A 27490-nucleotide genomic window follows, 5' to 3' on the forward strand; every position below is an offset into this window, starting at 1 on the left:
CACCAACTTTCAATGGGACATTTATTAGAAAAGAGAACGAATCAGATTCAAAACATTTAATTACATGAAACTTTTAATGGATAAATAACAAATACATTTTTTTAAGACCAAAAAAAAACAAAAAACAGACTCCATTCTCTCTAAAAAATGTTGGTCCATAGTTCAGCTTACCATGTCTGATACAGGACTCAGTTTGTCTGAGATCTCACAGACTTACTCAGAAAAGCCAAGTCTAAAGATAGCAGGAGACATTGTACTACTTCTGCTCTTGAGTCTGACTGACTAGCGAAGCTGAGGTCAGTATTTGTTTGTGTTGAGTGGACATTAGCGTGTATTCTCACACAAACAGCCCTTTCCATTCATATTCATGATGACTAGGAGTACATGTTTTGTATATACAACATAATAGATATAAACAATAGAAAAGTTTTAAAAATCCAATTCAAGTTACTGGACATAGAGTTTAAATTAAAGCTTGAAAATTAAACAGTCATGAATAATTGGGAGGGTTTCTGGCATTATCACTGCTGATAACTGCACTCATAGGAACATCTCTGACTGTTATCCTAACATGAGTTTGGAATCATGGAACAACTAACAAGAATGATCACATCTGGAGGCTCTGGAATCAATACACCTATCACTATGTATATGAGCATAGGGCAAAAACACTGGATTTGATAGCACTAAAAATAACACACAGTCATTGCTGAATGAATGACAGGAATAGAGCAAATTACATAACATTCTGTAATCTTGTTTGAAAAGTCGAACTTTACCAGAAAGAGAAATTCTGCAGAATGCCAGAATATTAGATGCATTTTATTTCCTTACGTGTACAAATATCTCACTGAAGATTCAAGGGAGGTAGATGAGGAAGGTAATGATGACTTTGGCAATGATGAAGCCATTTATTGGTACACTTATAAAATACTATCCTTACCCTTAGAAGACAATTACAATGATTTCTCATTGTTTCTCGTGTCAAAATAGTACACATTTCACTTAAACCGGTTGTCCCAGTGACAACTAAACTAGTGCCTCAAAACAACATCCTGAAAGCAAACCACAATGTTTGTCACCTCAGAACTGTTGCTTTGTATTGTTGTGCTGCTGGTTCTGTTTCTTCACCACATGGAGCATAATGCCATCTTGTGGGGGAAGTTAAATTATACACTGAATAAAAATATATGGAACATTTCTGTGATATTTTCTTTCAGCTCGTGAAACATAGGACCAACACTTTACATTTACGTTTATATTTTTGTTCAGTATATATTATTTTCCATATCCAGCCGAGACCCTGTCATTGGGATATGGTCAAATAATGGGCACGTCGGGGAGAATTTGATGTTTGGGAGAGCTTTGGTTGGCATTTTGGTATTCTTGTTTATTGTTGTCTGTTGCTAGTGTCCGCCTCCACTCCGAGACTCTCCGGACACCCAATCAATAATGATGAATGACGTACTCATCACCATGAAGATGAAGCCTAAGACGGCAAAACAGGAAGCCTGCAGGGAGAGATGTGGAGGCAAAGAGATGGATGACAGCGCATTTTCTGACATTAATTGATATAGTAAGCATGACTGTAATTACTAAAGACTATTTACTGCTACATCGCTAAAGAAGATGAGACAAAGGATTGAGGTTTTACCATAATCTTTGGTTTGGATTTTAGAGGTTCCGTTTCTTCAGGAACAATCCTGATGTAGAAGATTCCCGGGAGGATGAAGATCAGGCTGGGTGCAGAGGTCGCCCCTGGGTTGGGAAGGGGGAATAGATGGAGAGAGGGAGTGGGGAAGGGAGGGTTGAAGAGGTGGAGGGAAGTTGAATGTGAAAATTTTCTATAGGAATAAAACTATTAGAGGTCATCGTTTCTAATTTGGATAACAATAGCCTGTGAATCTAAACTAGGTTTGCATTGAAATTAGAATAATTTTACAGGTCTTAGTCTCTGCACACTTACCGATGATACCGAAAATGTCTCGGATGGTGGGCACGAAGATGACCAGTAGATTGACGATGATAAGGAGACACACAGCGATGGTGATGTGTCGAGCCCAGTGGAAGGGCTTCTCAGGGAACAGCAGTTGCAGCAGGGCCCTGCGGATCTAAAGAGAGGTGTGGAGGGGCAGAGAGATGTCACCAGACCTGCGTCATACACCCTGGCTACGTCCTAATTGACACCCTATTCCCCTATGTAGTGCACTACTTTTAACCAGAGTCCTATGGGCCCTGGCCAAAATTAGTGCACTATACAGGGAATAGGGTGCCATTTGGGACAAAAACCATGTCTCAGGAGAAGCATGTCAGATACTTTCCTGAAACCTGTCAGCCAATTAGCAACCATAGCAGAAGGGTATTGCAGGTCAAGAGCTTCGTTATCCTCATACTCACACTGCAGTGACTTCAGAGTAAGGATGCATTATTGTAACATTACTGGACCCTTCAAGCCAATATAAGAATGCATAAACACAAGCCAGCACACACTGTTCTGGTAGCTGTTGCCCACCTCTACCTGCTTGTAATTTGAGTCTCACCGGAAAGAGAACCACAGGGACAGTAAGAGTAACAGCCACCAGCACAGCCATACGCACACACAGAATCAGTGTGTCCAAGGGGTCCACTTTAATGTATGTATGAAGGAGCTCGGACTCTACTCCACCTAAAACACAGAGAAACAGAGAATGGTGGTTATACTTCAAGACATACATGTATGCATTAAAACGGTCATAACCATACGTTCATACACCAGTTCTCCAATTCCAGACTTCTCAATATGGTAACAACATAGTAACAACATGAGTGAACAGTCTGAACATAATTAGTACTTCATTATTCTCATTGCTACAGGAGCAGTGTCTTACCAAAGAAGGTAAGGTAACCGAAGATGGCGGTCAGCCCGTACATGACGAACATGGCCAGAATGGAGATGTTGGCAACTGTTTGCATGCGTTTCTTGGTGGCACTAAGGTCACAGTGGACAGACATAGATTAGTACCTGAACATGACAGTAGAGTCTACTGTAGTATGTGTGTGAATCATAGGAATATGTGTTGCATCTCTAATCTCAGTTGTGTCAGATCATGACTTACTCTTGCAGCTCTGTGTAGATGGGAAGCACCTCAGGATGGCAGACAAAAGCAAAAGCCAGGATAGGGATGGTATATGCTGTCTGAAGGAAATCAAACCATAAAATAAAATGGTTCAAATTTATAAACATAACTAGACGCTCATTTGAGTGTAGTAAACACATACACTATCAGTCAAAAGTTAGGACACACCTACTCATTCAAGGGCTTTTCTTTATTTGTACTATTTTCTACATTTTAGAATAACAGTGAAGACATTAAATAACACATATGTAATCATGTAGTGACCTAAAAAACTATAAACAAATAAATTGTTCAAAGTACACTGTCATAACTCTCCTGTGAAGAAATGTATATACAGTTGAAGTCGGAAGTTTACATATACCTTAGCCAAATACAACTTTTTCACAATTCCTGACATTTTATCCTAAAAATTCACTGTCTTAGGTCAGTTAGAATCACCAGTTAGAATGTGAAATGTGAGAATAATAGGAGAGAATTATTTATTTCAGCTTTTATTTCTTTCATCACATTCCCAGTGGGTCAGAAGTTTACATACACTCAATTAGTATTTGGTAGCATTGCCTTTAAATTTTTTAACGTGGGTCAAATGTTTCAGGTAGCCTTCCACAAGCTTCCCACAATAAGTTATTTTGGCCCATTCCTCCTGACAGAGAAGATGTAACCGAGTCAGGTTTGTAGGCCTCCTTACGAGCACACGCTTTTTCAGTTCTGCCCACACATTTTCTATAGGATTGAGATCCGGAATTTGTGATGGCCACTCCAATACCTTGACTTTGTTGTCCTTAAGGGATTTTGCCACAACTTTGGAAGTATGCTTGTGGTCATTGTCCATTTGGAAGACCCATTTGCGACCATGCTTTAACTTCCTGACTGATGTCTTGAGATGTTGCTTCAATATATCCACATAATTTTCCATCCTCATGATGCCATCTATTTTGTGAAGTGCACCAGTCCCTCCTGCAGCAAAGCACCCCCACAACATGATGCTGCCACCCCGTGCTTCACGGTTGGGATGGTGTTCTCCGGCTTGCAAGCCTCCCCCTTTTTCATCCAAACATAACAATGGTCATTATGGCCAAACAGTTCTATTTATGTTTCATCAGACCAGAGGACATTTCTCCTTAAAGTATGATCTTTGTTCCCATGAGCAGTTGCAAACCGTAGTCTGGCTTTTTTATGGCGGTTTTGTAGCAGTGGCTTCTTCCTTGCTGAGCGGCCTTTCAGGTTATGTTGATATAGGTCTCGTTTTACTGTGGATATAGATACTTTTGTACCTATTTTCTGCAGCATCTTCACAAGGTCCTTCGCTGTTGTTCTGGGATTGATTTGCACTTTTTGCACCAAAGTACATTCATCTCTAGGAGACAGAACACGTCTCATTCCCTGAGCGGTATGACAGCTGTGTGGTCCCATGGTGTTTATACTTGCATACTATTGTTTGTACAGAGGAACAAGGTACCTTCAGGCGTTTGGAAATTGCTCCCAAGGATGAACCAGACTTGTGGAGGTCTACAAATGTTTTTCTGAGGTCTTGGCTGATTTCTTTTGATTTTTCCATGATGTCAAACAAAGAGGCACTGAGTTTGAAGGTAAGCCTTGAACTACATCCACAGGTACACCTCCAATTGACTCAAATTATGTCAATTAGCCTATCAGAAGCTTCTAAAGCCATGACGTCATTTTCTGGAATTTTCCAAGCTGTTTAAAGGGACACTCAACTTAGTGTATGTAAACTTCTGACCCACTGGAATTGTGATACAGTGAATTATAAGTGAAATCATCTGTCTGTCAACAATTGTTGGAAAAATGTACTTGTGTCATGCACAAAGTAGATGTCCTAACCGACTTGCCAAAACTATAGTTTGTGGAGTGGTTGAAAAACAAGTTTTAATGACTCCAACCTAAGTGTATGTAAACTTCCGACTTCAACTGTATATAGCTGTTTTTAGCTGATTCATGACTTATGATGGTAGGGTTTGTGCAGATATCCAAGGTTTTGCGATGTTCAAGAATGAGATTGATGAGGAAATAATACATTAATAGACAACTGTAAATGATAAGATAATAACATATCTGAAGAGTTGTATTCGGGAAATTGCAACTCTATAAACAACATTTTCCCGTGGTGCCTTCCTAGTTAATTACTATTCCGTGATTTGTTTAATCATGGAATAATTACACATAGAGAAATGATTTGATAATATAAAGGTCTTCACATTTAATGACAGCATACGTTACGACACTTGGAGCCCCTGTGCGAGGAATCTAAGATAGAATGAGGCATTTATTTTGATTCAGCCTATATAAAATTGAAAAGCAGATTACATTATGCACCCACATTATGTTATACAACATGGGAGATGTAAACAGGACTTCTTGACGTGTGTGTTGCCATTTGAACAATACAAGGAGGTTTCCTCCATCTTGTTTCTCTGAGACTAGTTGATAATCTGGAGCATCAGCATTTGTGGGTTCGATTACAGGCTCAAAATGGACAGAAACAAAGACCTTTATTCCTGAAACTCGTCAGTCTATTCTTGTTCTGAGAAATTGCATGAAAAAAAATGGTAAAATAGTACCCACAAAACACCAGTCTCAATGTCAACAGTGAATAGGCGACTCCGGACTGCTGTCCTTCTAGGCAGAGTTCCTCTGTCCAGTGTCTGTGTTCTTTTTCCCATCTTAATCTTCTCTTTTTCTTGGCCAGTCTGAGATATGGCTTTTTCTTTGCAACTCTGCCTAGATGGCCAGCATCCCGGAGTTGCCTCTTCACTGTTAACATTGAGACTGGTGCTAGATATGGAACTGCATTTGAAAACTGAACAATTAAATGTAATTGCAAAAACTTATGACAACGAACGAGTACAAACTCTTCAACGAAATCGTCTTCTACAGGAATAAAATAGTTTTTTTTACAGGAACATCTTGATTTAGTCCAAACTAAATATGAAGATGTCCACGCCAGACTATACAATCTGTGACTCAATGTCATGTTTATCCTGATACCAGATTCTAATTGACGCAACCCAACTAGTAAAATGCTCTAATCATGTGTTCCGGTAGCATAACATTGTAGAATAAATTGCTATGGTTAACTGGTCCCCTTGAGTCCCAGCACCAATGCCAGCGCAGTCAGTCCAGCAACAATCAGTAAGAGGATTATAGACCTCACAAGTCAAATTGCTATTGATAACAGTGATAGAGGAGTTAGTAGTCACTCAGATTGCAACACGTGTATGGGAATCTCCAGAACACTCTTCTGATGGTTAAAACACATGCCACTCATAAATAGAACCCTCCATTCAGGAGGAAAGTTATTAGAAGTAATGAATCATGATCCCACCGCGTACGACTGATTCAGTACTTAGAGAGTAATTCCGTTGTGAGGTTAGCTATGAAATAGCTAGACCTCTTCCTCCTTTGTGTAAGACACATTGATGTGTACTAAAACTACTACAGGTCCCCTTAACACATCTGGAGGCATTGACCTGGAAATGATCTGATGACGTCAGACTCATTCTGAACAGGTTGCAGCCTACCCGGATACTTGGTTTCTTTAACTTGGTATGTTCGCTTGTGTAAGCACAAACGCAGATGTACAACTGAACATTTCATGTGGATTTATTCTTGGATCACTCAAGGGTACGAACAAAATACCAGCCTTAGTAAAGTTGAAAATTTACTCTGAGGCCTTTGACTCTCCATCTACAGTACTCACCAGTTTCTCCACAGGAGGTCCATAGGTCATCCCTGTAGACTGCCCGAAGCTGGTGTCTTACAGCTGTAGCCTAGAATCACCAGCCTGGACGACCAGACGACGGGTCCATAACCACGATCACAATCCGGACATCCACTGCCCATCCTTATGGCTGTCACACCCTGATCTGTTTCACCTGTCCATGTGATTGTCTCCACCCCCCTCCAGGTGTTGCTGATCTTCCCCATTATCCCCTGTGTATTTATACCTGTGTTCTTTGTTTGTCCGTTGCCAGTTGGTCTTGTTTGTTAAGTCAACCAGCATTTTTGTTCTCAGCTCCTGCTTTTCCCAGTCTCTCTTTTTCTCGCCCTCCTGGTTTTGACTCTTGCCTGTCCTGACTCTGAGCCCGCCTGCTGTCCTGTACCTTTGCCCCACCTCTGGATTATTGACCTCTTCCTACCCTGAGCCTGCCTGCCGTCCGGTACCGTTGCCCCACCTCTGGTTTACTGACCCCTGCCTGCCTTGACCTGTCTATTGCCTGCCCCTGTTGGAATATTAAACCATTGTCAATTCGACGTGTCTGCATCTGGGTCTAACCTCGATTCCTGATAGTGGTGGCCTGCTCCATTTGCAGAAATTCTACCCTGGTCGACTACCAGAGTGGGACCGCAACGGCGATCACCAATAAGATCATTCCCTGGCCATTCTTGTGGTGCTTTATAATTCATAGAAAGCCTACCTGGGTCAACCACCAGAGGGGGACTGCAACGGCGGTTTGCAGCTGTCCGAAATCCTACCAGGGTAAACCACCAAGGGGGGAACTGCTATGCTGATCCACAAACAAGGACATCCAAGGTTAATTCTTATGGTGGTTTGCAACTTGCAGGATCCTTTCAACTTGAACCCACCAGAGGGGGACTATCATAACTCTCCTAGATCTGAAGATCTACCGTGGGTTCGCTCTACAGCGCCCTCTCTCTCCCACAAAGGTGGCAGGGGCTGCTTTATGGTGGTCGTGAAATACTCTGCTTCTGGGCTCAGTAATATCGAGATTGTGAAACACAGAGAGACACTTGGACATCAAAAGGTTAAATAATTGAACAGTGTTTCTGTATTCCAATCAGTTGGAGTGGTCCATGGACACTTAAGGAACAGTCATATCAAGTTTGTTTAATTTGGTGACCTCAAGAAGGACAGGAGACACACATGACTGTTTATTTGTTTGTATACACTTATCAATTATGGGGTTTGCATCTGAATGTTGCATAAAATAAATGATTGAGTATAGGAATACTTTTGGAAAGATAACAATGTGATCTTAGTCTTCTAAATAAGAATTGTTTTTCAGAGTAAATTAGGATCAGTCAGTGGCCACGCCCCCGTGAGCACAAACATTTCACGGCGCCATGGAACGCCCCATTTTCTACTAAGTATAAAACCCTCTTCTGACAAAATGTATATTAAACCAGAAAACATGGAAGCTGTCGCTACATGTTGAAATGGTTGGCAACTCTACCAAAGGACAAGACCAGAGAACGTGGGGATCATTCACACGTTGAAATGGCTAAGAAATCTACAAACGAAAGAACAATTATTCAGGCTGCATCTGTTTAAGTACTTTAGTCTGGTAAACGCAACCAGTCGAATGACCGAATGGTACTCTGGCGTATCCATTATAACAAGCTACAACTCCGAAAGACTTTGATCTCTGGTGGACAAACCAGAGACTTTCTGTCGGCAATCTATCCAGCAGACGGACCGGTGATTGCAGAGAGGGACAACAAAGGCATATGCTCATAAATATGTAAATTGCAATTTATTTTTAGAATGAGCGGTTGTTCATGTTCAAAGTATAAGCATTTCCATGAGTGTAGTGTATGTACTGGGGTACCCTGTGAGTTTTCCGCTCTTGAGCTGGCGCCACCCCTTTCCTTTGTCTACCAAGCCAATTTCAGTGGTACTACAAAGTAGAAAATAGTCTAAATAAAGAAAAACTCTTGAATGAGTAGGTGTGTCCAAACTTTTGACTGGTGCTGTATATTGCCATAACAAATCCAAAATCTTATCACAGCTAGATTGTCTGAGACACAAATCTAGAAAACTCACAATGAGAAAATGCGCAATTTATTGTTAAATACAATGTCTGCCTGTATTACATGTCTCTTCCTCTCTGACCTGCGTGTTGATGGTGAATAGCTGTGGTTCACAGAAGTCCACATCAGAATTGACGTAGGCCGGGGTGACGAATGAGTGGTTACCATGACTCTCCATCAGGGCGTACGCTGAGTGGTTACTGTGACGGGTTATTTCCTCCAGTGGACACGGGATGTTGAATTTCTTATAGATCACCTAGTAGGAGTAACCAACTGACTGTTTAGTCAAACACTGAAGACTCCAGCCACCCAAGCCACAGACTGTTCTCTCTGCTGCTGCACAGCATGCTGTACCAATGCACCAAGTCTGGAACCAAAATGACCCTGAACAGTTTTTACCCCCAAGCCATAAGTATTCTAAACAAGACTGCTAAATAGCTAATCAAATGGATACCTAGACTACCTACATTGACCCTTTTTTTGCACAAACTCTCTTTCTCTGGCTCTGTGCACACACACTGGACTCTACCCACACACACGTACACACGCTACATACACCCACGTGCACACACTGTACATGTATTCTGACGCCACACAAACAGACTCACTTTCAAACTACATCGCTACCTCAATTACCTCCTCATACCCCTGCACTTGTTGATTTTTTAAAAATCTTTAACTCTGCATTGTTGGAAAAAGATTCGTAAGTAAGCATTTCACTGTTAGTCTATATGTGACGAATACAATTTGATTTGATTAGCCTGGTCCCAGACCTGTTTGTGCTGTATAGCTAACTTGTAGGGCTGTTGACCATTACAACCATGGGAGTTGGCAAGCAAGCAGAAACAGATATGGGGCAAGGCTATGTATTGTTTAGTTGGATGGGAGATGGGTTAGTTGGTTGATGAAGAGGACTCACCGAGATGAGGAAGAAAACCATACAGGAGAGAGAAAAGCCACTGGTGTAACCAAGGTAACCTGTGAGGTGATAACAGAAGATCCCGTTGTGTTGAAATAGAGACATTTCGTGTTATTCTGTGCATGTTTCATCATCACTACTAGCATACTACAACAACAACAAAGTATGAATATAGATTATGAAGTGAAATGAGGGATGGTCTAAGACATGGAAACTTACCAAGGTGTCTCATGAGTGAGAGTGGAAAGATGATGATGACGCTTACAATGATGATCAGGTATCTCCCATCCAAATACCACTCTCTGACAGACAGACAGCAAGAACACACAAATTATACGATATAGCCAACTTTCAGAACAATCTATCAAATCAAAATTTTAAATGCTCTTGTTTTAAAGCCTGCATTATGAAATAACAGCAACAACTGCCTTCTAGAGACACCTACCCAGTATTTTCCGTCAGGCCCAGAATGGCCTGCATGACCAACGGGAGCTCAGACTTCACAATGAAGAGGTAACTGGACATCGCTATGGGAAACGCAAAACAAAACTTGTTTACACTTGTATATTATGTCACTTAAGTCATTAGACCTTCTATGACAGGAGCAATTTCAGTGGCACTTATACTTAAGTAAGTACATACATGAGGCTTGCATACAATAACATAAGCCAATCATGATCTGCCGGTGACATGCTGTACTTTACCTCCAATGTTGTGCATGGTGATGATGGAGCCCGCCAAAACTTTGCCTGGTTGTCCAAAGGCACGATGCCCTAGCTGCTCATAGGCACGGATGCCTGAAAGAACACACACATGCATGTCAACCTTTGAAGAGCAGTGGGCTAAAACCAGGCTCACACAGTGTTTCTTGGTAGTCTTAAAAAAATAACATCAAATTGATCAGAAATACAGTGGAGACATTGTTAATGTTGTAAATTACTATTATAGCTGGAAACGGCTGATGTTTTTTGGAATATCTACATAGGCGTACAGAGGCCCATTATCAGCAACCATCACTCCTGTGTTCCAATGACATGTTGTGTCAGCTAATCCAAGTTTATCATTTCAAAAGTCTAATTGATCATTAGAAAACCCTTTTGCAATTATTATGTTAGCACAGCTGAAAACTGTTGTCCTGATTGAAGAAGTAATAAAACGGGCCTTCTTTAGACTAGTTGAGTATAAGGAGCGTCAGCATTTGTGGGTTCGATTACACCTTCAAAACGGCCAGAAACAAAGAACTTTCTTCTGAAACTCATCAGTCTATCCTTCATCTGAGAGATGAAGGATATTCCATGCGAGAAATTACCAGAAACTAAAGATCTCGTACAACGCTGTGTACTACTCCCTTCACAGAGCACTGCAAACTGGCTCTAACCAGAATAGAAAGAGGAGTGGGAGGCCCCGGTGCACAACTGAGCATAGTTGAGTATAAGGAGCGTCAGCATTTGTGGGTTCGATTACACCTTCAAAATGGCCAGAAACAAAGAACTTTCTTCTGAAACTCATCAGTCTATCCTTCATCTGAGAGATGAAGGATATTCCATGCGAGAAATTACCAGAAACTAAAGATCTCGTACAACGCTGTGTACTACTCCCTTCACAGAGCACTGCAAACTGGCTCTAACCAGAATAGAAAGAGGAGTGGGAGGCCCCGGTGCACAACTGAGCAAGAGGGCAAGTACATTAGAGTGTCTAGTTTGAGAAACAGACACCTCACAGGTCCTCAACTGGCAGCTTCATTAAATAGTATCCGCAAAACACCAGTCTCAACGTCAACAGTGAAGAGTCAACTGCGGGATGCTGGCCTTCTAGGCAGAGCTGCAAAGAAAAAGCCATATCTCAGACTGGCCAATAAAAAGAAAAGATTAAGATGGGAAAAATAACACAGACACTGGACAGAAGGCCAGCATCCCGCAGTCGCCTCTTCACTGTTGACGTTGAGACTGGTGTTTTGTGGGTACTATTTAATGAAGCTGCCAGTTGAGGACTTGTGAGGTGTCTGTTCCTCAAATAATTGTAGGCTATACTACGAATGTTCTTTGTTTAATTTTAAAGGTCGGTATCTTGGTAAAATATCAGCATCTTACCTACAACTCCTGCACTTCTCAGGAGGAGGTGGATGGAATAGGCTGACAAAATGGCGATGAATAGCAACAGGATACTGAAACCACAAACAAACATAAATTACAACATTGATTTCTTAAACATTATAAAGCTCTGCAATTAACATACATTCTCTTAATCGACATATCATTTACCTTTGGCACAACCTCATCAATGGCTTAGTAGTCTCGCGGTACCAGACATCACGCCACAACGGCTAATGACTCAGTAACGCTGTTGACCCAATTTCTCTCGCTGTTGTACTACTAGCTCTGAATGACCATCACAAGTGTGAATCATTTGTGACGCAGATCACCCGCCTACTAGTCCATCCCTCACAATTCCCAATGGACACACATGACTGATCCAGGAAGACCTGCCTTTGATCTGATCACTACAAGCTATTTATAACCACAAATCTGATTTAGGAGAGCAGCGTGTGGAAGAGCACTACACAGACTGAGCGAGCTAATAGGCCATCTCTCATACTCAGATACAGGAAGTGACTGAGAACACACATAACACAGATCAGACCAAACCATATCCTTCGATCCCCCATTGTGTGTACAGATGTAAGATCTTAATATGATCACCCAGTTGCAGGAGAACTGCAGGAAATGTAAAACTTGTAGGGCTCTATTTTCAGCTGGCACAAGTGCCAAACGCACGTTAGTTTGCAATTTCAGCATGTAAAAACTGGCATTTTCCACCAGATTCAGCAATTTACCTGTCTAACATCAGCTCGCTTGCACTGAGGTGTGGCCTTGAACACAAGCGCAAAAATGACAATTTTCTGCAGCACATATCGGGAGCCGTGACAAGCTATTTAGAACTATTGTTGTTGTAAAAAAATATATATATATATATCTTGTTTTTATTTGATTTGACTTATTAGAATGATTCACTGTCCGGCCTTTATGGTGAACATCCAGCTCGCATGCAATGCAATTTAGGAGCCTTTTGCTATTTCTGCAGAAGTGTGAATGCGATCTGTAAGATGGTTCCATTATGTTTACAGAACATTATATTTGGGAGCAGTTAAACAGTGAGCGGACATTCTCTTTATATTGGATCTTTGTCCAGTTTCTCTGGCATAAAATCCTCCATTGTCTGCATTACCTTAATTAATATGATCCGCCCACTGGGAAAACAACAGATAGTCCCCACAAAAATTCTAAAGGAAGTTTGTTCTGAAGTGTGTGTCTTATATCTGAGAGGTATAAGAAAGATCAGGAAACATAGTTTTTTTTATTTTTTTCACATGTATTTATCCCCTTATTTTGGTCATTAAACAGTCTCCATATATACTATACTTCCATTTTAAATTAACTTGTACCGGGGGACCTTCAGACAAGTCTTGTGAGGCCTGTGGGCTTCCTATAACAAATCATGAAATGTACCTGTTCGTGAGAGTCTCACCTTCCACAGAGGGGTCATATTAGTGTGTAGCCCAAACTGTTCGGATGCTTCAGACAGAAGTTGGCAGATCGGCTGTACTGACTTCAGACGAGTCCCAAGATGCTTGTGGGGGTCATAGAGCAAAACGTAGAACACCGTCTTGTTCGTGAGAGCCTCATCTTTCCAAATAGTTTGTGGGCCAAACCGTTCAGATGCTAAAGGTGATTTTGTGTTTCATGGTCTGACCGACACTGCTCTAACTCTGTCACCTTTCACAGCAGATGTCTCATGGTCTGACCGACACTGCTCTAACTCTGTCACCTTTCACAGCAGATGTCTCATGGTCTGACCGACACTACTTTAACTCTGTCACCTTTCACAGCAGATGTCTCATGGTCTGACCGACACTGCTCTAACTCTGTCACCTTTCACAGCAGATGTCTCATGGTCTGACCGACACTGCTCTAACTCTGTCACCTTTCACAGCAGATGTCTCATGGTCTGACCGACACTGCTCTAACTCTGTCACCTTTCACAGCAGATGTTTCATGGTCTGACCGACACTGCTCTAACTCTGTCACCTTTCACAGCAGATGTCTCATGGTCTGACCGACACTGCTCTAACTCTGCTTTCAGCAGACTCTGGTCACCTTTCACAGCAGATGTTTCATGGTCTGACCGACACTGCTCTAACTCTGTCACCTTTCACAGCAGATGTCTCATGGTCTGACCGACACTGCTCTAACTCTGTCACCTTTCACAGCAGATGTCTCATGGTCTGACCGACACGCTCTAACTCTGTCACCTTTCACAGCAGATGTCTCATGGTCTGACCGACACCGCTCTATCTCTGTCACCTTTCACACCAGATGTCTCATGGTCTAACCGACACCGCTCTAACTCTGTCACCTTTCACAGCAGATGTCTCATGGTCTGACCGACACTGCTCTAACTCTGTCACCTTTCACAGCAGATGTCTCATGGTCTGACCGACACTGCTCTAACTCTGTCACCTTTCACAGCAGATGTCTCATGGTCTGACCGACACTGCTCTAACTCTGTCACCTTTCACAGCAGATGTCTCATGGTCTGACCGACACTGCTCTAACTCTGTCACCTTTCACAGCAGATGTCTCATGGTCTGACCGACACTGCTCTAACTCTGTCACCTTTCACAGCAGATGTCTCATGGTCTGACCGACACTACTCTAACTCTGTCACCTTTCACAGCAGATGTCTCATGGTCTGACCGACACTGCTCTAACTCTGTCACCTTTCACAGCAGATGTCTCATGGTCTGACTGACACTACTCTAACTCTGTCGGTTAGACGTAGGAGCTACTGCTAGCTAGCTAGCCAACTGTTAGCTAGCTAGCCAACAGCTAGCCAACGTCTACTGAATAGAACTTCAACAACCCGGTCAACATTCCGCTTCGCTCCACAGGTAGTATCACATTTTCATTTCACTTCATTACAGTACGACGGTTTGATTTGTTTGATCGTAGCTAGCTAGCTACATAGCCGTCTTTGTATCTAAGACAATTGTGTAGTCTAGAGCGATTTTCTAGCTAGCCAGCTATTGTCGTTCTTTTAACGTAACGTAACGTAATCAACACTGCTAGCTAGCCAGCTAGCCAGCTAGCCCCCGAATAGCAGCACTGTAGAAACTATTACACTCGACGGAACGACTTGATTAGTGTAGTGTCAACAACGCAGCCACTGCCAGCTAGCCTACAAAGTCAACAACGCAGCCACTGCCAGCTAGCCTACTCCAGCAGTACTGTATCATTTCAATCATTTTAGTCAATAAGATTCTTGCTACGTAAGCTTAACTTTCTGAACATTCGAGACGTGTAGTCCACTTGTCATTCCAATCTCCTTTGCATTAGCGTATCCTCTTCTGTAGCCTGTCAACTATGTGTCTATCTATCCCTGTTCTCTCCTCTCTGCACAGACCATACAAATGCTCCACACCGCGTGGCCGCGGCCACCCTAATCTGGTGGTCCCAGCGCGCACGACCCACGTGGAGTTCCAGGTCTCCAGTAGCCTCTGGAACTGCCGATCTGCGGCCAACAAGGCAGACTTCATCTCAGCCTATGCCTCCCTCCAGTCCCTCGACTTCTTGGCACTGACGGAAACATGGATCACCACAGATAACACTGCTACTCCTACTGCTCTCTCTTCGTCCGCCCACGTGTTCTCGCACACCCCGAGAGCTTCTGGTCAGCGGGGTGGTGGCACCGGGATCCTCATCTCTCCCAAGTGGTCATTCTCTCTTTCTCCCCTTACCCATCTGTCTATCGCCTCCTTTGAATTCCATGCTGTCACAGTTACCAGCCCTTTCAAGCTTAACATCCTTATCATTTATCGCCCTCCAGGTTCCTCGGAGAGTTCATCAATGAGCTTGATGCCTTGATAAGCTCCTTTCCTGAGGACGGCTCACCTCTCACAGTCCTGGGCGACTTTAACCTCCCCACGTCTACCTTTGACTCATTCCTCTCTGCCTCCTTCTTTCCACTCCTCTCCTCTTTGACCTCACCCTCTCACCTTCCCCCCTACTCACAAGGCAGGCAATACGCTCGACCTCATCTTTACTAGATGCTGTTCTTCCACTAACCTCATTGCAACTCCCCTCCAAGTCTCCGACCACTACCTTGTATCCTTTTCCCTCTCGCTCTCATCCAACACTTCCCACACTGCCCCTACTCGGATGGTATCGCGCCGTCCCAACCTTCGCTCTCTCTCCCCCGCTACTCTCTCCTCTTCCATCCTATCATCTCTTCCCTCTGCTCATACCTTCTCCAACCTATCTCCTGATTCTGCCTCCTCAACCCTCCTCTCTTCCCTTTCTGCATCCTTTGACTCTCTATGTCCCCTATCCTCCAGGCCGGCTCGGTCCTCCCCTCCCGCTCCGTGGCTCGACGACTCATTGCGAGCTCACAGAACAGTGCTCCGGGCAGCCGAGCGGAAATAGAGGAAAACTCGCCTCCCTGCGGACCTGGCATCCTTTCACTCCCTCCTCTCTACATTTTCCTCCTCTGTCTCTGCTGCTAAAGCCACTTTCTACCACTCTAAATTCCAAGCATCTGCCTCTAACCCTAGGAAGCTCTTTGCCACCTTCTCCTCCCTCCTGAATTCTCCTCCCCCCCCTCCTCCCTCTCTGCAGATGACTTCGTCAACCATTTTGAAAAGATGGTCGACGACATCCGATCCTCGTTTGCTAAGTCAAACGACACCGCTGGTTCTGCTCACACTGCCCTACCCTGTGCTCTGACCTCTTTCTCCCCTCTCTCTCCAGATGAAATCTCGCTTCTTGTGACGGCCGGCCGCCCAACAACCTGCCCGCTTGACCCTATCCCCTCCTCTCTTCTCCAGACCATTTCCGGAGACCTTCTCCCTTACCTCACCTCGCTCATCAACTCATCCCTGACCGCTGGCTACGTCCCTTCCGTCTTCAAGAGAGCGAGAGTTGCACCCCTTCTGAAAAAATCTACACTCAATCCCTCCGATGTCAACAACTACAGACCAGTATCCCTTCTTTCTTTTCTCTCCAAAACTCTTGAACGTGCCGTCCTTGGCCAGCTCTCCCGCTATCTCTCTCAGAATGACCTTCTTGATCCAAATCAGTCAGGTTTCAAGACTAGTCATTCAACTGAGACTGCTCTTCTCTGTATCACGGAGGCGCTCCGCACTGCTAAAGCTAACTCTCTCTCCTCTGCTCTCATCCTTCTAGACCTATCGGCTGCCTTTGATACTGTGAACCATCAGATCCTCCTCTCCACCCTCTTCGAGTTGGGCATCTCCGGCGCGGCCCACGCTTGGATTGCATCCTACCTGACAGGTCGCTCCTACCAGGTGGCGTGGCGAGAATCTGTCTCCGCCACGCGCTCTCACCACTGGGGTCCCCCAGGGCTCTGTTCTAGGCCCTCTCCTATTCTCGCTATACACCAAGTCACTTGGCTCTGTCATAACCTCACATGGTCTCTCCTATCATTGCTATGCAGACGACACACAATTAATCTTCTCCTTTCCCCCTTCTGATGACCAGGTGGCGAATCGCATCTCTGCATGTCTGGCAGACATATCAGTGTGGATGACGGATCACCACCTCAAGCTGAACCTCGACAAGACGGAGCTGCTCCTCCTCCCGGGGAAGGACTGCCCGTTCCATGATCTCGCCATCACGGTTGACAACTCCATTGTGTCCTCCTCCCAGAGCGCTAAGAACCTTGGCGTGATCCTGGACAACACCCTGTCGTTCTCAACTAACATCAAGGCGGTGGCCCGTTCCTGTAGGTTCATGCTCTACAACATCCGCAGAGTACGACCCTGCCTCACACAGGAAGCGGCACAGGTCCTAATCCAGGCACTTGTCATCTCCCGTCTGGATTACTGCAACTCGCTGTTGGCTGGGCTCCCTGCCTGTGCCATTAAACCCCTACAACTCATCCAGAACGCCGCAGCCCGTCTGGTGTTCAACCTTCCCAAGTTCTCTCACGTCACCCCGCTCCTCCGCTCTCTCCACTGGCTTCCAGTTGAAGCTCGCATCCGCTACAAGACCATGGTGCTTGCCTACGGAGCTGTGAGGGGAACGGCACCCCAGTACCTCCAGGCTCTGATCAGGCCCTACACCCAAACAAGGGCACTGCGTTCATCCACCTCTGGCCTGCTCGCCTCCCTACCACTGAGGAAGTACAGTTCCCGCTCAGCCCAGTCAAAACTGTTCGCTGCTCTGGCCCCCCAATGGTGGAACAAACTCCCTCACGACGCCAGGACAGCGGAGTCAATCACCACCTTCCGGAGACACCTGAAACCCCACCTCTTCAAGGAATACCTAGGATAGGATAAAGTAATCCTTCTCACCCCCCTTAAATGATTTAGATGCACTATTGTAAAGTGGCTGTTCCACTGGATGTCAGAAGGTGAATTCACCAATTTGTAAGTCGCTCTGGATAAGAGCGTCTGCTAAATGACGTAAATGTAAATGTCACCTTTCACAGCAGATGTATCATGGTCTGACCGACACTGCTCTAACTCTGTCACCTTTCACAGCAGATGTTTCATGGTCTGACCGACACTACTCTAACTCTGTCACCTTTCACAGCAGATGTCTCATGGTCTGACCGACACTGCTCTAACTCTGTCACCTTTCACAGCAGATGTCTCATGGTCTGACCGACACTGCTCTAACTCTGTCACCTTTCACAGCAGATGTCTCATGGTCTGACCGACACTGCTCTAACTCTGTCACCTTTCACAGCAGATGCGGAAGTGCAACATTGGTGGATGCGGTAGATTGAGACGCAGCCAATGAAAAACAAACTAATATCTCTAGTTTAAACTGACACATTGTTTATTTATTTTTAAATTAAGCTGATTAATTTCTGCGGGGTCAGCGGACATCAACTCTTGGGGGTGTTAACAATATATTTCCATATTGAAGCCATGCGGTTAGGTTTCTTACAATGTTGACTGCAAACATGTTCAACATATTTATATTTATGGATAGGCCTACGTACATTTTTTTCTGTAGGCAATTTAACAAACTAGGCTATAACGGACTAACATTCGAATTGGAGTTGATGACAATGCGGGAACATAAAATAACGTAAATAGAGAACGTGAAGCAACCACATATTTAGCCATGGAACACATTCTGATTGGCAGTGTGGCCAGTTCTGAAGTTTGTCATTTCCACTTTGAAATTTCAGATTTGATTTTCCCTTACAAAATAATGTATCAACTCCGACAGCAATGCCCATTAATTATAATACACATAATAATTCACATTTACTTTTGCTGCAGTGTAATTTTCCTGCTGTAGTAAACTGGCTCAAATTAAGGCACTAAACTTGCCGACCCCTCTTTCCTGTTAAGTGTGTTCGGGTATGTTGGCTACACCTGACCTTAATGAGTTCTTGTTTTCTTTGAAATGGGGTCTGTTTGAGTAGATTAAAATGAATAACTTTGTATGAGTTAAAAGAACATGGCATGCTAGCTTCATCCTTGTGGCACAGTGAACTAATTCCAAGGATAGGGAACAGAAGATCATAGGTTCTAATCTCACTGATGCTGTGCCACAATCAAAATAAAATGTGTTTGCATAATTAATGCTTAAGCAAATGAATTTCCATGTGTCATATCTGTGCTTGGAGTTCAAAACAGTTAACCCGAACAAAGCTAGCAGTCTAATTACCCTCAAATGACCTTAATTTACGTTCTTATTCCATAAATTAAACCAGTCAGGGAACCATAGTAAAACATTCTCAGAACCTCCCTGCAACCTAAAAATGTACAATCCCAGAACAGGCAAAATGTCCACTTCCATTCTCAGAATGTTAAAAAACAGTCAGAAAACACATGGCTTCTTTCCCAGAACCAATGGGAAACCAAAAACGTAAGTTCCAAGGAACCAAATGTGCCAGCTGGGCTGAGACTAGTAGAGTTGAGCCTTTATAGTTGTAATTGACCAGGTTAAACACTCAACAGAATCAAAATGTTTCCCTTTATGGATCTGCCGGCGAAGCACTCGGTCTAGTGTGGCCTGGATAGTCTCATCATTAGTGTCATCACAGCATGATGATACTATAAACACAACCAGTGTCATTCTTTAACCCTATTGGGTATATAGCCTGAACCCAGACACACACAATGACAGTGTTCTAATCTGAGGTCATAGTAGAGTTGTGACATCAAGCCTTAGGGAACCACAGTGATCTTGACAAAAACAGGAGGACTAGTGTGACTTGTGTTGTGTTGGCATGGTTACTCACAGGAAGAGGATGATACCGGTATTGGACATGGCATATGCTAATCCCAAAATTCCACTGCCCATGATGGCATTGCTGAGATTGAAGATGGACATTCCAAATGATGTCTTACCCTCAAACTAGGGTGGGAAAAGAAAGGAAAGAATCACACACACAATCTGAAACACAATGCAGTATCTCACTTTAGTTGTAACATTTTACATAAAGTTGTTTTATACCACAATATAATTACTCTCATACAACAGATCTCGGATGCTCACACTAATGACCTTTGAACTAAGGCTGAGCACTCACATCAGTGAACTGAGTTGCCTTTATTCCTGGCCTCGTCCCTGGCAGGAACTCATCCCGCTCCGCCATAAACTCCAGACCATCAAACCTTGAGCGAAAAGAAACACATTTAAAAACATGACAGCTGTGGTCCTACTGTGGCACGACACATGGATATAACAAAATCACAATGGCATTGCTGTGAGTAATTATATGCAGACAGGTATAGCCTGTTGATGCACTTGTGTTCAGTGTTAGGGTATATGGTGTAGCCAGAGACTTACCCTTCTTCTAAATTGAGCTTATCTGGGCCAAGGTCTCTGCTATGTTGCCCGTTCATCTTTTGGAGCTCCATACTTCTCCCTACATCCATGTCTGTGCTGGGAATGAAGATACTATGGACTAAGAAAGAGCCAAGTCTCAAATTCAACCTACGGAAATTCTGCCTCAGATTGTTATTTTGTAATACTTGAAGGGGGTTCTAAAGTGAGTAGAGGAACACGACCAACATGTCATAGCAATCTGGTGCCCAACTGTATAGTCGTTGACATACACAATCCTTGGTTGATGCATGCAACATCTAAGCAGTGAAGGCGACCAATACCTGCAGTGCTGTTCGTGGCAACGTCATTGAGTCTACCTTTAAATTAAAGTCAATCTCAGTGTGATGTGACAGATTCAGAAGCTTTAAAATGGAACATAATTCATGATGGTATTTATTTGAGTTAGTTTTGTAGTCAAAGATAATATTTTCATTATCAGTTTTGTTTTTCAAACGGGTTTGTCAATTATTTTATTTTGGTTTTCTAAATAGTTTTTTATGATTCGTTTTTGTTTCAGTGCCAGTTATAGTTTACTATAATAACCTTGATACTTTATTAAACAAACACCTGAAGAATAACTGTTTGACGGTCTATATTTGGCTCTTAGAATAAACGAGAAGTTGTGGGTTGTCCAGACAGAAAGTCTGTTGTGGAAAGCAGCGATCTAATGTGGAAAATATGGTACGGGTGTAATGAGAAGAATCTAACAACTGGCATCAGGATAAAGCTAATGAAATGTATAAAGTCATGACATTGGACTAAGCCTAAACCGTGGCAGCTGTTTGAATCAACTATTCAATCTCACCTGACCAGTCAGTAGTTTACATATGACCATGGAAAGGAAAGGCCTCTGGGCTCTGACAGTGAACACAATGCTAAACATGATTGATTTTTAGCATAATCTCAAAGATCTTCTTTCACCCTCAGTCATACAGCACTGTGCTCTCTGTGTGACATTTAACATGAGATAACTGTACTTGTAGTGTAGGTTGTTTTAGGATCACTCTTTGACTGAGGAACCAGACCCAACTATCCTAACAATTGTTTGATGAACCAAAGGGCGTCCACAATACGGAAAACCTATTGACAAGATAAAGGGAAATACTGTTGAAGCATGGGGAGAAATGTAAAGCTATTTAAAACGTATGTGCCGGGAAAAGCTTTAAATAACAAATGTTGTCAAAGGATTTAATGTTATGCTAATCTGCTCTGGGCAACACAACGTAAGCATGGAGAGTAGTTCCTGTGATCACAGTTCACACTCCCTACTCTCACTGCCACTGTGTCATGGGTCGGAGCCCACTCTGATGGCCTCTGACCCCTAACCTTTGGGGACTGACTGCCTCTATGGACATTGTGTCATGAAAGCATGAACCTGACTGAAACTTCTCTAATCACTGAAAAATCCCTCTTCACTAGAAACAGAGCATGTTACTGGCTGTAGTCCAACAGTAGTAATCTATCAGGAAGGCAATAATGGGCTGCTGTGAAAAGACCACTAATTAAGAGTTAGTTAGTGTTAGCCCCAGGTGCCTAGCTTACTAGCTTCAAGGAAAACCATCCCCCAAGTGGTGGTCCAGACCAGAACAGCTTCCTAACCAAATGTTTCACTTCCTAGGAACCACAATGATCAACCAAAACACAACAAACAAGGCCCAGGATTGGTGCATTTATAACCAATTGTCTGTCGGCGATGTACTTGCATAAGAGTTTTCTCTTTGGCTTTGGTAAATGTTTTATTGTATTACCAAAAATTGGGGCGAATCACAGTTGTCATTTGAGTTTGTTATGGTTGTTGTTAATTATGAACTAACTATACAAGGCTGTCATTTGAAAAATCAACAACATTAACAGTTTACTATGGGTCATATATGCTTTTTATCCTTTTGAAAATGAGACAAACTAGACAGAACTGGTTGGCTACTAGTTAGCTACCAATTCTGTTTTAGTGTATTTGTAATGAGCAGGAAAGAGACCATGACTCCATCCTTTAAGGAAGGGTTGATCACCAGGGTTTATAAAACAACCACATATGAAACATTTAATTTCAGTCATTTAGCAGATACTCTTGTTCAGAGCGACATACAGGAACAATTAAGGTTAAGTGCCTTACTCAAGGACACATCAACAGAGTTTTTACCTAGTTGACTTGGGAATTTGAACCAGCAAACTTTTGGTTGCTGGCCCAACGTTCTTATCCACTAGGCCACCCAAAGATTCTTTACAAAAAACACCTCCAAACATGCTTATAACCTATTCCTTTGAAACGCTACGCCAGTATTGCCAAATTATAACATTACAGCATGTGGTCTATGTGAACAGTTAATACAACAGTGTCTGATCTACCAGTTTCCTAAGCTATTCAGACATTAGTAGATAACACCATCAGTGTGCCATGAGACTCCCAGTCTAGTCCACCACAGTAGCAGTGCTGTGCTTCAGACTCCTAACACATGTCCTTCTGATGCAAGACCGCCTCTCTATTGACAGTTGCCCTCCCCTTGTTTTAATAGCTCACAATACTACTACAACAGTCTACTACAACTCACACAGCTACTTACTCAGATAGTGGAGAGGAACTTCTGTTTCCTTTACCCTAAAATGGATATCCCTTTATAATCCACTAATTTCTGTGTTCTTAACATCCACTGGGGACTTTTTTCCCCTCTATAAAGCTCCTAGGGCTGAGGAAGGGAGACAGAGAGAGAGCTTAGGACATGCTTGAGAGGTAGCAAGGGATAGGGAGTCTGATAACACCCCTCCCCTCTTTAACCCTATGTTAAACCTGTCTGTTCTTTCACAGGTAGTGTTGACTTACAGCCTGATTGAAAATAGAATCTAGTGGTAGCTACAGGTCTACATTCAAGAGATCATGTTTAACTTTATGGATGTGACAAGAGCAAAACTTTTACCGTATATTTTCCATATTTATGGTCCATAACTATGAAACAACATGGAAGCAAACAGTACAGTATAATGATGGGGAGCAAAGTAATACTATCAAAATGAGTAGTAAGCGGTGCCATTTGAGGTGTTCTGGAAGAAAGCGTGGGTGGTTCTGGGTAGATGGGGACAGCGAGGGAGTTGCATCCTGCTAGAATAGATCAAGGCCACAGCGCCTTAATTAGCTTAGGAGATAAGTGCTTTTTTAAGGTTACCTGCATGTACTTCTGCTTTAAGACTGTAAACATTCCACACGCTAACACTTGATCATGTGCCTGAACACAGATGGACACACATTTAGGCCTACGTAGACAGAGACAAGCAGTGTTGAACTGAATACATAGATGAAATGATCTTACAATCCTTGGGTTCTGCTTGGGAGAATGCCAAACCTCTCATCCAGCCTTAGAACACATGCAACATGTACTGTAGGTCATTTATTTAGCTGTTAAAGAGGACGTGGACCATGTCTAGTCTGTCTATGTTCTGGTATGTGTAGTTTAACTCAATGGTGGCAACGTAAGTTCAAAATAAGTCAGTCAGAGATATGAGTTTTGCCAGCACACCCAACCACATTTGCTTTATCTACCAATGACATACAGTATGTTTATTTTTGTGTTGTAAGAGGGTCACCACTACCACCAATAAAAAAAGATGACAGTTTGCATTGAGTGAAAGGGACACTTTCAAACACATGTAGGTGCAGTACCAGGCTATGACACCAGAGGTACAGAACATGACCAGAGGGGTTGCTGGTTCAAATGGAGCACCATTGGACTAAAAAAGTAGAGTAGGAATGGAAAAAGTATCCACAAGCATTCCATAACCATCAAATCAAATACTTAACTTTGTTCAGGTCCATTGCAGTATGTTCTTCTAGTGTTTGACAACTGTAAATCATCCTTCTGAAATTTGACTGACTTCACCACAGCATTTCTTTAGACGAGGGCTGATATTCAATCAAAACTGCATTTTGGTTCTAACACTATGAATATGAATGAATCTGTTCTGTTTAATTAAAACATCAACAACAAAATCATATTAAATTATGCATGGTTTTCCCAGTGCATGTCATCTCAGTACGTATAACCAAATTGAATGTCACATAAAGAATAACTTGAAATAATCTGAACTCAAATGTACAGTTTACGTCATCGTAATTACTTTTAAGGTTGTTACTATCGCTACTATTGCTAAATTCAATTTCAAGACCCACATGGCAGACAGCAGCATGGTGTCAGATAGTAGACAGCAGGAAATGTTTTTGTACTCACCTCCCAACGGGGCCAGACAGCTCCTCAGACCACCACTGTCTAGGCAAGACACAACCATTGAGCCTCCCACTTATGAGTATATATGTGTGCATGTGTGTGTGCATGTGTCTTCAATATAGAATCTGTCAAATCTAATGCCACGAAGGGATGACTATGAACAGACAGTGGGACAGCAGCAAGTTTGTTTTGTATTCCTGTAACAATAACCTACTGTATGTAATGAAATACATTCTGTTTCTGAAATTTACCCCTGACAATGCAGTTATATCTACTTTGCAGCTCATGTTTTTTTTATACCTGCGTTGCAGCATAGGGAAACTTTTTAACAACTGTATTTACAACCTTGCCGGAGGACAAACTAGTTTGTTATCCAGGACAAATGAGTGTACTATTTTAAGAACCTAGTTTGCTAGGTTTCTCACGTTTGCTAGTAAATAGTAAGTGAAAGCATGTCATGATCGTGTGTAGAGACGGACCAAGGCGCAGCAGAGGTTGAGTTCCACATCTTTATTTCGAAGTGAAACTTAAGCAAAAAAAAACAAAACAATAAACGACCAATGAAACGTGACTAAGTGTTGCACAAACACAAAACAATATCCCACAAACACAGGTGGGAAAAACAACTACTTAAATATGATCCCCAATTAGAGACAACGATTACCAGCTGCCTCTAATTGGGAATCATACAAAATCACCAACATAAAAAAACAAAACTAGAACCCCACATAGAAATAATAAACTAGACGAATCCCCAGTCATGCCCTGACCTACTCTACCATAGAAAATAAGGTCTCTCTATGGTCAGGATGTGACAAAGCAAGACTTGGAAGTGTGGTAACCATACAAATAACATGTATAGTATAACTTTATTGTGGTAACGCACCACTACTCTTTTAGGGATGACAATGGCACAGAGGAGGTGAAGCCCCTCTTCATGGTCAAGCTGCTCCTGCTGGTCATGATGATGGTGAGGCCTTCCATTCACACAACACGGACCATCTCAGCCATATAGCCATGGATGGCCAACCTGACTCTAGTTTTACCCTGAATCAGTAGCCAAATAGTGTCCATAATATAATCCCTGGTAGTTTGACCTCATCCCTGGTAATCTGACCTCATCCCTAGTAGTGTGATCTTATCCCTAGTAATCTGACCTCATCCCTGGTAGCTTGACCTCGTTCTTGGTAATCTGACATCCCTGGTAATCTGACTTCATCCCTGCTAGTTTAACCTCATCCCTGGTAGTTTAACATCATTTCTGGTAATCTGACATCCCTGGTAGTCTGACCTCATCCCTGGTAGTGTGACCTCATCCCTGTTAGCTTGATCTCATCCCTAGTAGTTTGACCTCATCCCTGGTAGTTTGACCTCATCCCTGGTAGTTTGACATCGTCCATGGTAGTCTGACCTCATCCATTATAACCTGACCTCATCCCTGGTTATTTGACCTCATCCCTGGTAATCTGACCTCATCCCAAGGTAATTGGACCTCATCCCAAGTTAGTGTGACCTCATCCCTGGTAGCTGCAAATGGGGGATGACAGCCCTGCTTTCATAAGCCATTAATTGATCTGTTACTTTTATAACACTGCAAACCATTAGTTGCAACATTTTACTGGTCTTCATTATTTGTTAATCAAATTAAAAATTGTGGTGTAAGTATTTAAAGATATAAAATACATTATTTGAATTTGAATAAGTGTGTCAGCCTCTCCACTAATCAAAATCAAATAAAAATGGCAAAGGTCCATAAAGATGGACAACTTTAGATAGATAGTTTGCATAGATAGTCTAGATGTGTCAAATTTGTCAAAAACGCTTTCAAGGGGGCCTTGACTCCAGTTCCATACAAGACATTAATGTTTCTCACATGAAAACAGCTGTTAACATGACAAACAGTACATACAGATGTAGGATGTTAATTTGACCAGAATTGTCAAAACCAAATAATCCAGAAGCAACAGGATTTGAAGGTTTAGTCAATGTTGCGTCATCATGGTTAGGCTATTAACTGGCAAATCCACAAATAATCACATTTTATTAAAGAACGTCATTTTCATGGAATGTTCACTAAGTTACCAGTGGCGGTCAATGCCATTTAGGATGAGGGAGGACGATTGTTTTTTTATGAGCATGGCCTTATTTCTATTACAGCATATTGGATGACTCTCATTCATATTCCATTCACCCAGTTCAATGTAACAGCGATAGGTTTAGGCTACTACGTGATACTCACATTTTCCAGATACCCATCATGAGGTTGCGACAACCTAGACAATGAATGAATGTTTACAATGTACTGTAGGTGCCCACAGGTCGAGAGACAAATTTGAGGTGGCAGACAGTGACACATGGACAGACAGTGACATTCAATACCGCCTTGCACACTCTTGCCTGCATCTAGCTGATATAGGGTGCAATCATTAGTCCAACAATTGGAAACAAGAGTTTCTATTGGACAAATTCAGGTATGTTAATCTGGTGCGTGATCTCTAATGTTAAGGAAGTCTCAAGTTTTTGGTCACCTAAATTAGAATACCTCATGATAAACTGCAGACCATACTATTTACCAAGAGAGTT

The 27490-nt window shown here is 42.7% G+C and overlaps 1 protein-coding gene across 3 annotated transcripts; it reads right to left on the bottom strand.

Annotated features, from left to right (window-relative positions):
* Window positions 1-41: 41 nt before the first annotated feature.
* Window positions 42-23496, bottom strand: LOC135504230 (sodium-coupled neutral amino acid transporter 5-like). Of its 3 annotated transcripts, none has more exons than XM_064922603.1 (16): window positions 23255-23496; window positions 20655-20750; window positions 20395-20479; window positions 20104-20219; window positions 11916-11989; window positions 10530-10622; window positions 10271-10352; window positions 10045-10127; window positions 9826-9884; window positions 8989-9162; window positions 3096-3175; window positions 2868-2968; window positions 2541-2665; window positions 1967-2111; window positions 1655-1758; window positions 42-1511 (listed from the first exon to the last, which is right to left on the bottom strand). In XM_064922603.1, the coding sequence occupies exons 2-16, from the start codon at window positions 20741-20743 to the stop codon at window positions 1407-1409; spliced, it is 1515 nt and encodes a 504-aa protein (XP_064778675.1). In that variant the 5' UTR covers window positions 20744-20750; window positions 23255-23496; the 3' UTR covers window positions 42-1406. The 3 variants fall into 3 exon arrangements, with proteins under 3 accessions (XP_064778675.1, XP_064778673.1, XP_064778674.1); XM_064922601.1 differs by having other exon boundaries at window positions 20655-20765; XM_064922602.1 differs by having other exon boundaries at window positions 20655-20772.
* Between the last annotated feature and the right edge of the window lie 3994 nt (window positions 23497-27490).

Source organism: Oncorhynchus masou, chromosome 18, assembly GCF_036934945.1.
Source record: "Oncorhynchus masou masou isolate Uvic2021 chromosome 18, UVic_Omas_1.1, whole genome shotgun sequence".
NCBI lineage: Eukaryota > Metazoa > Chordata > Actinopteri > Salmoniformes > Salmonidae > Oncorhynchus > Oncorhynchus masou.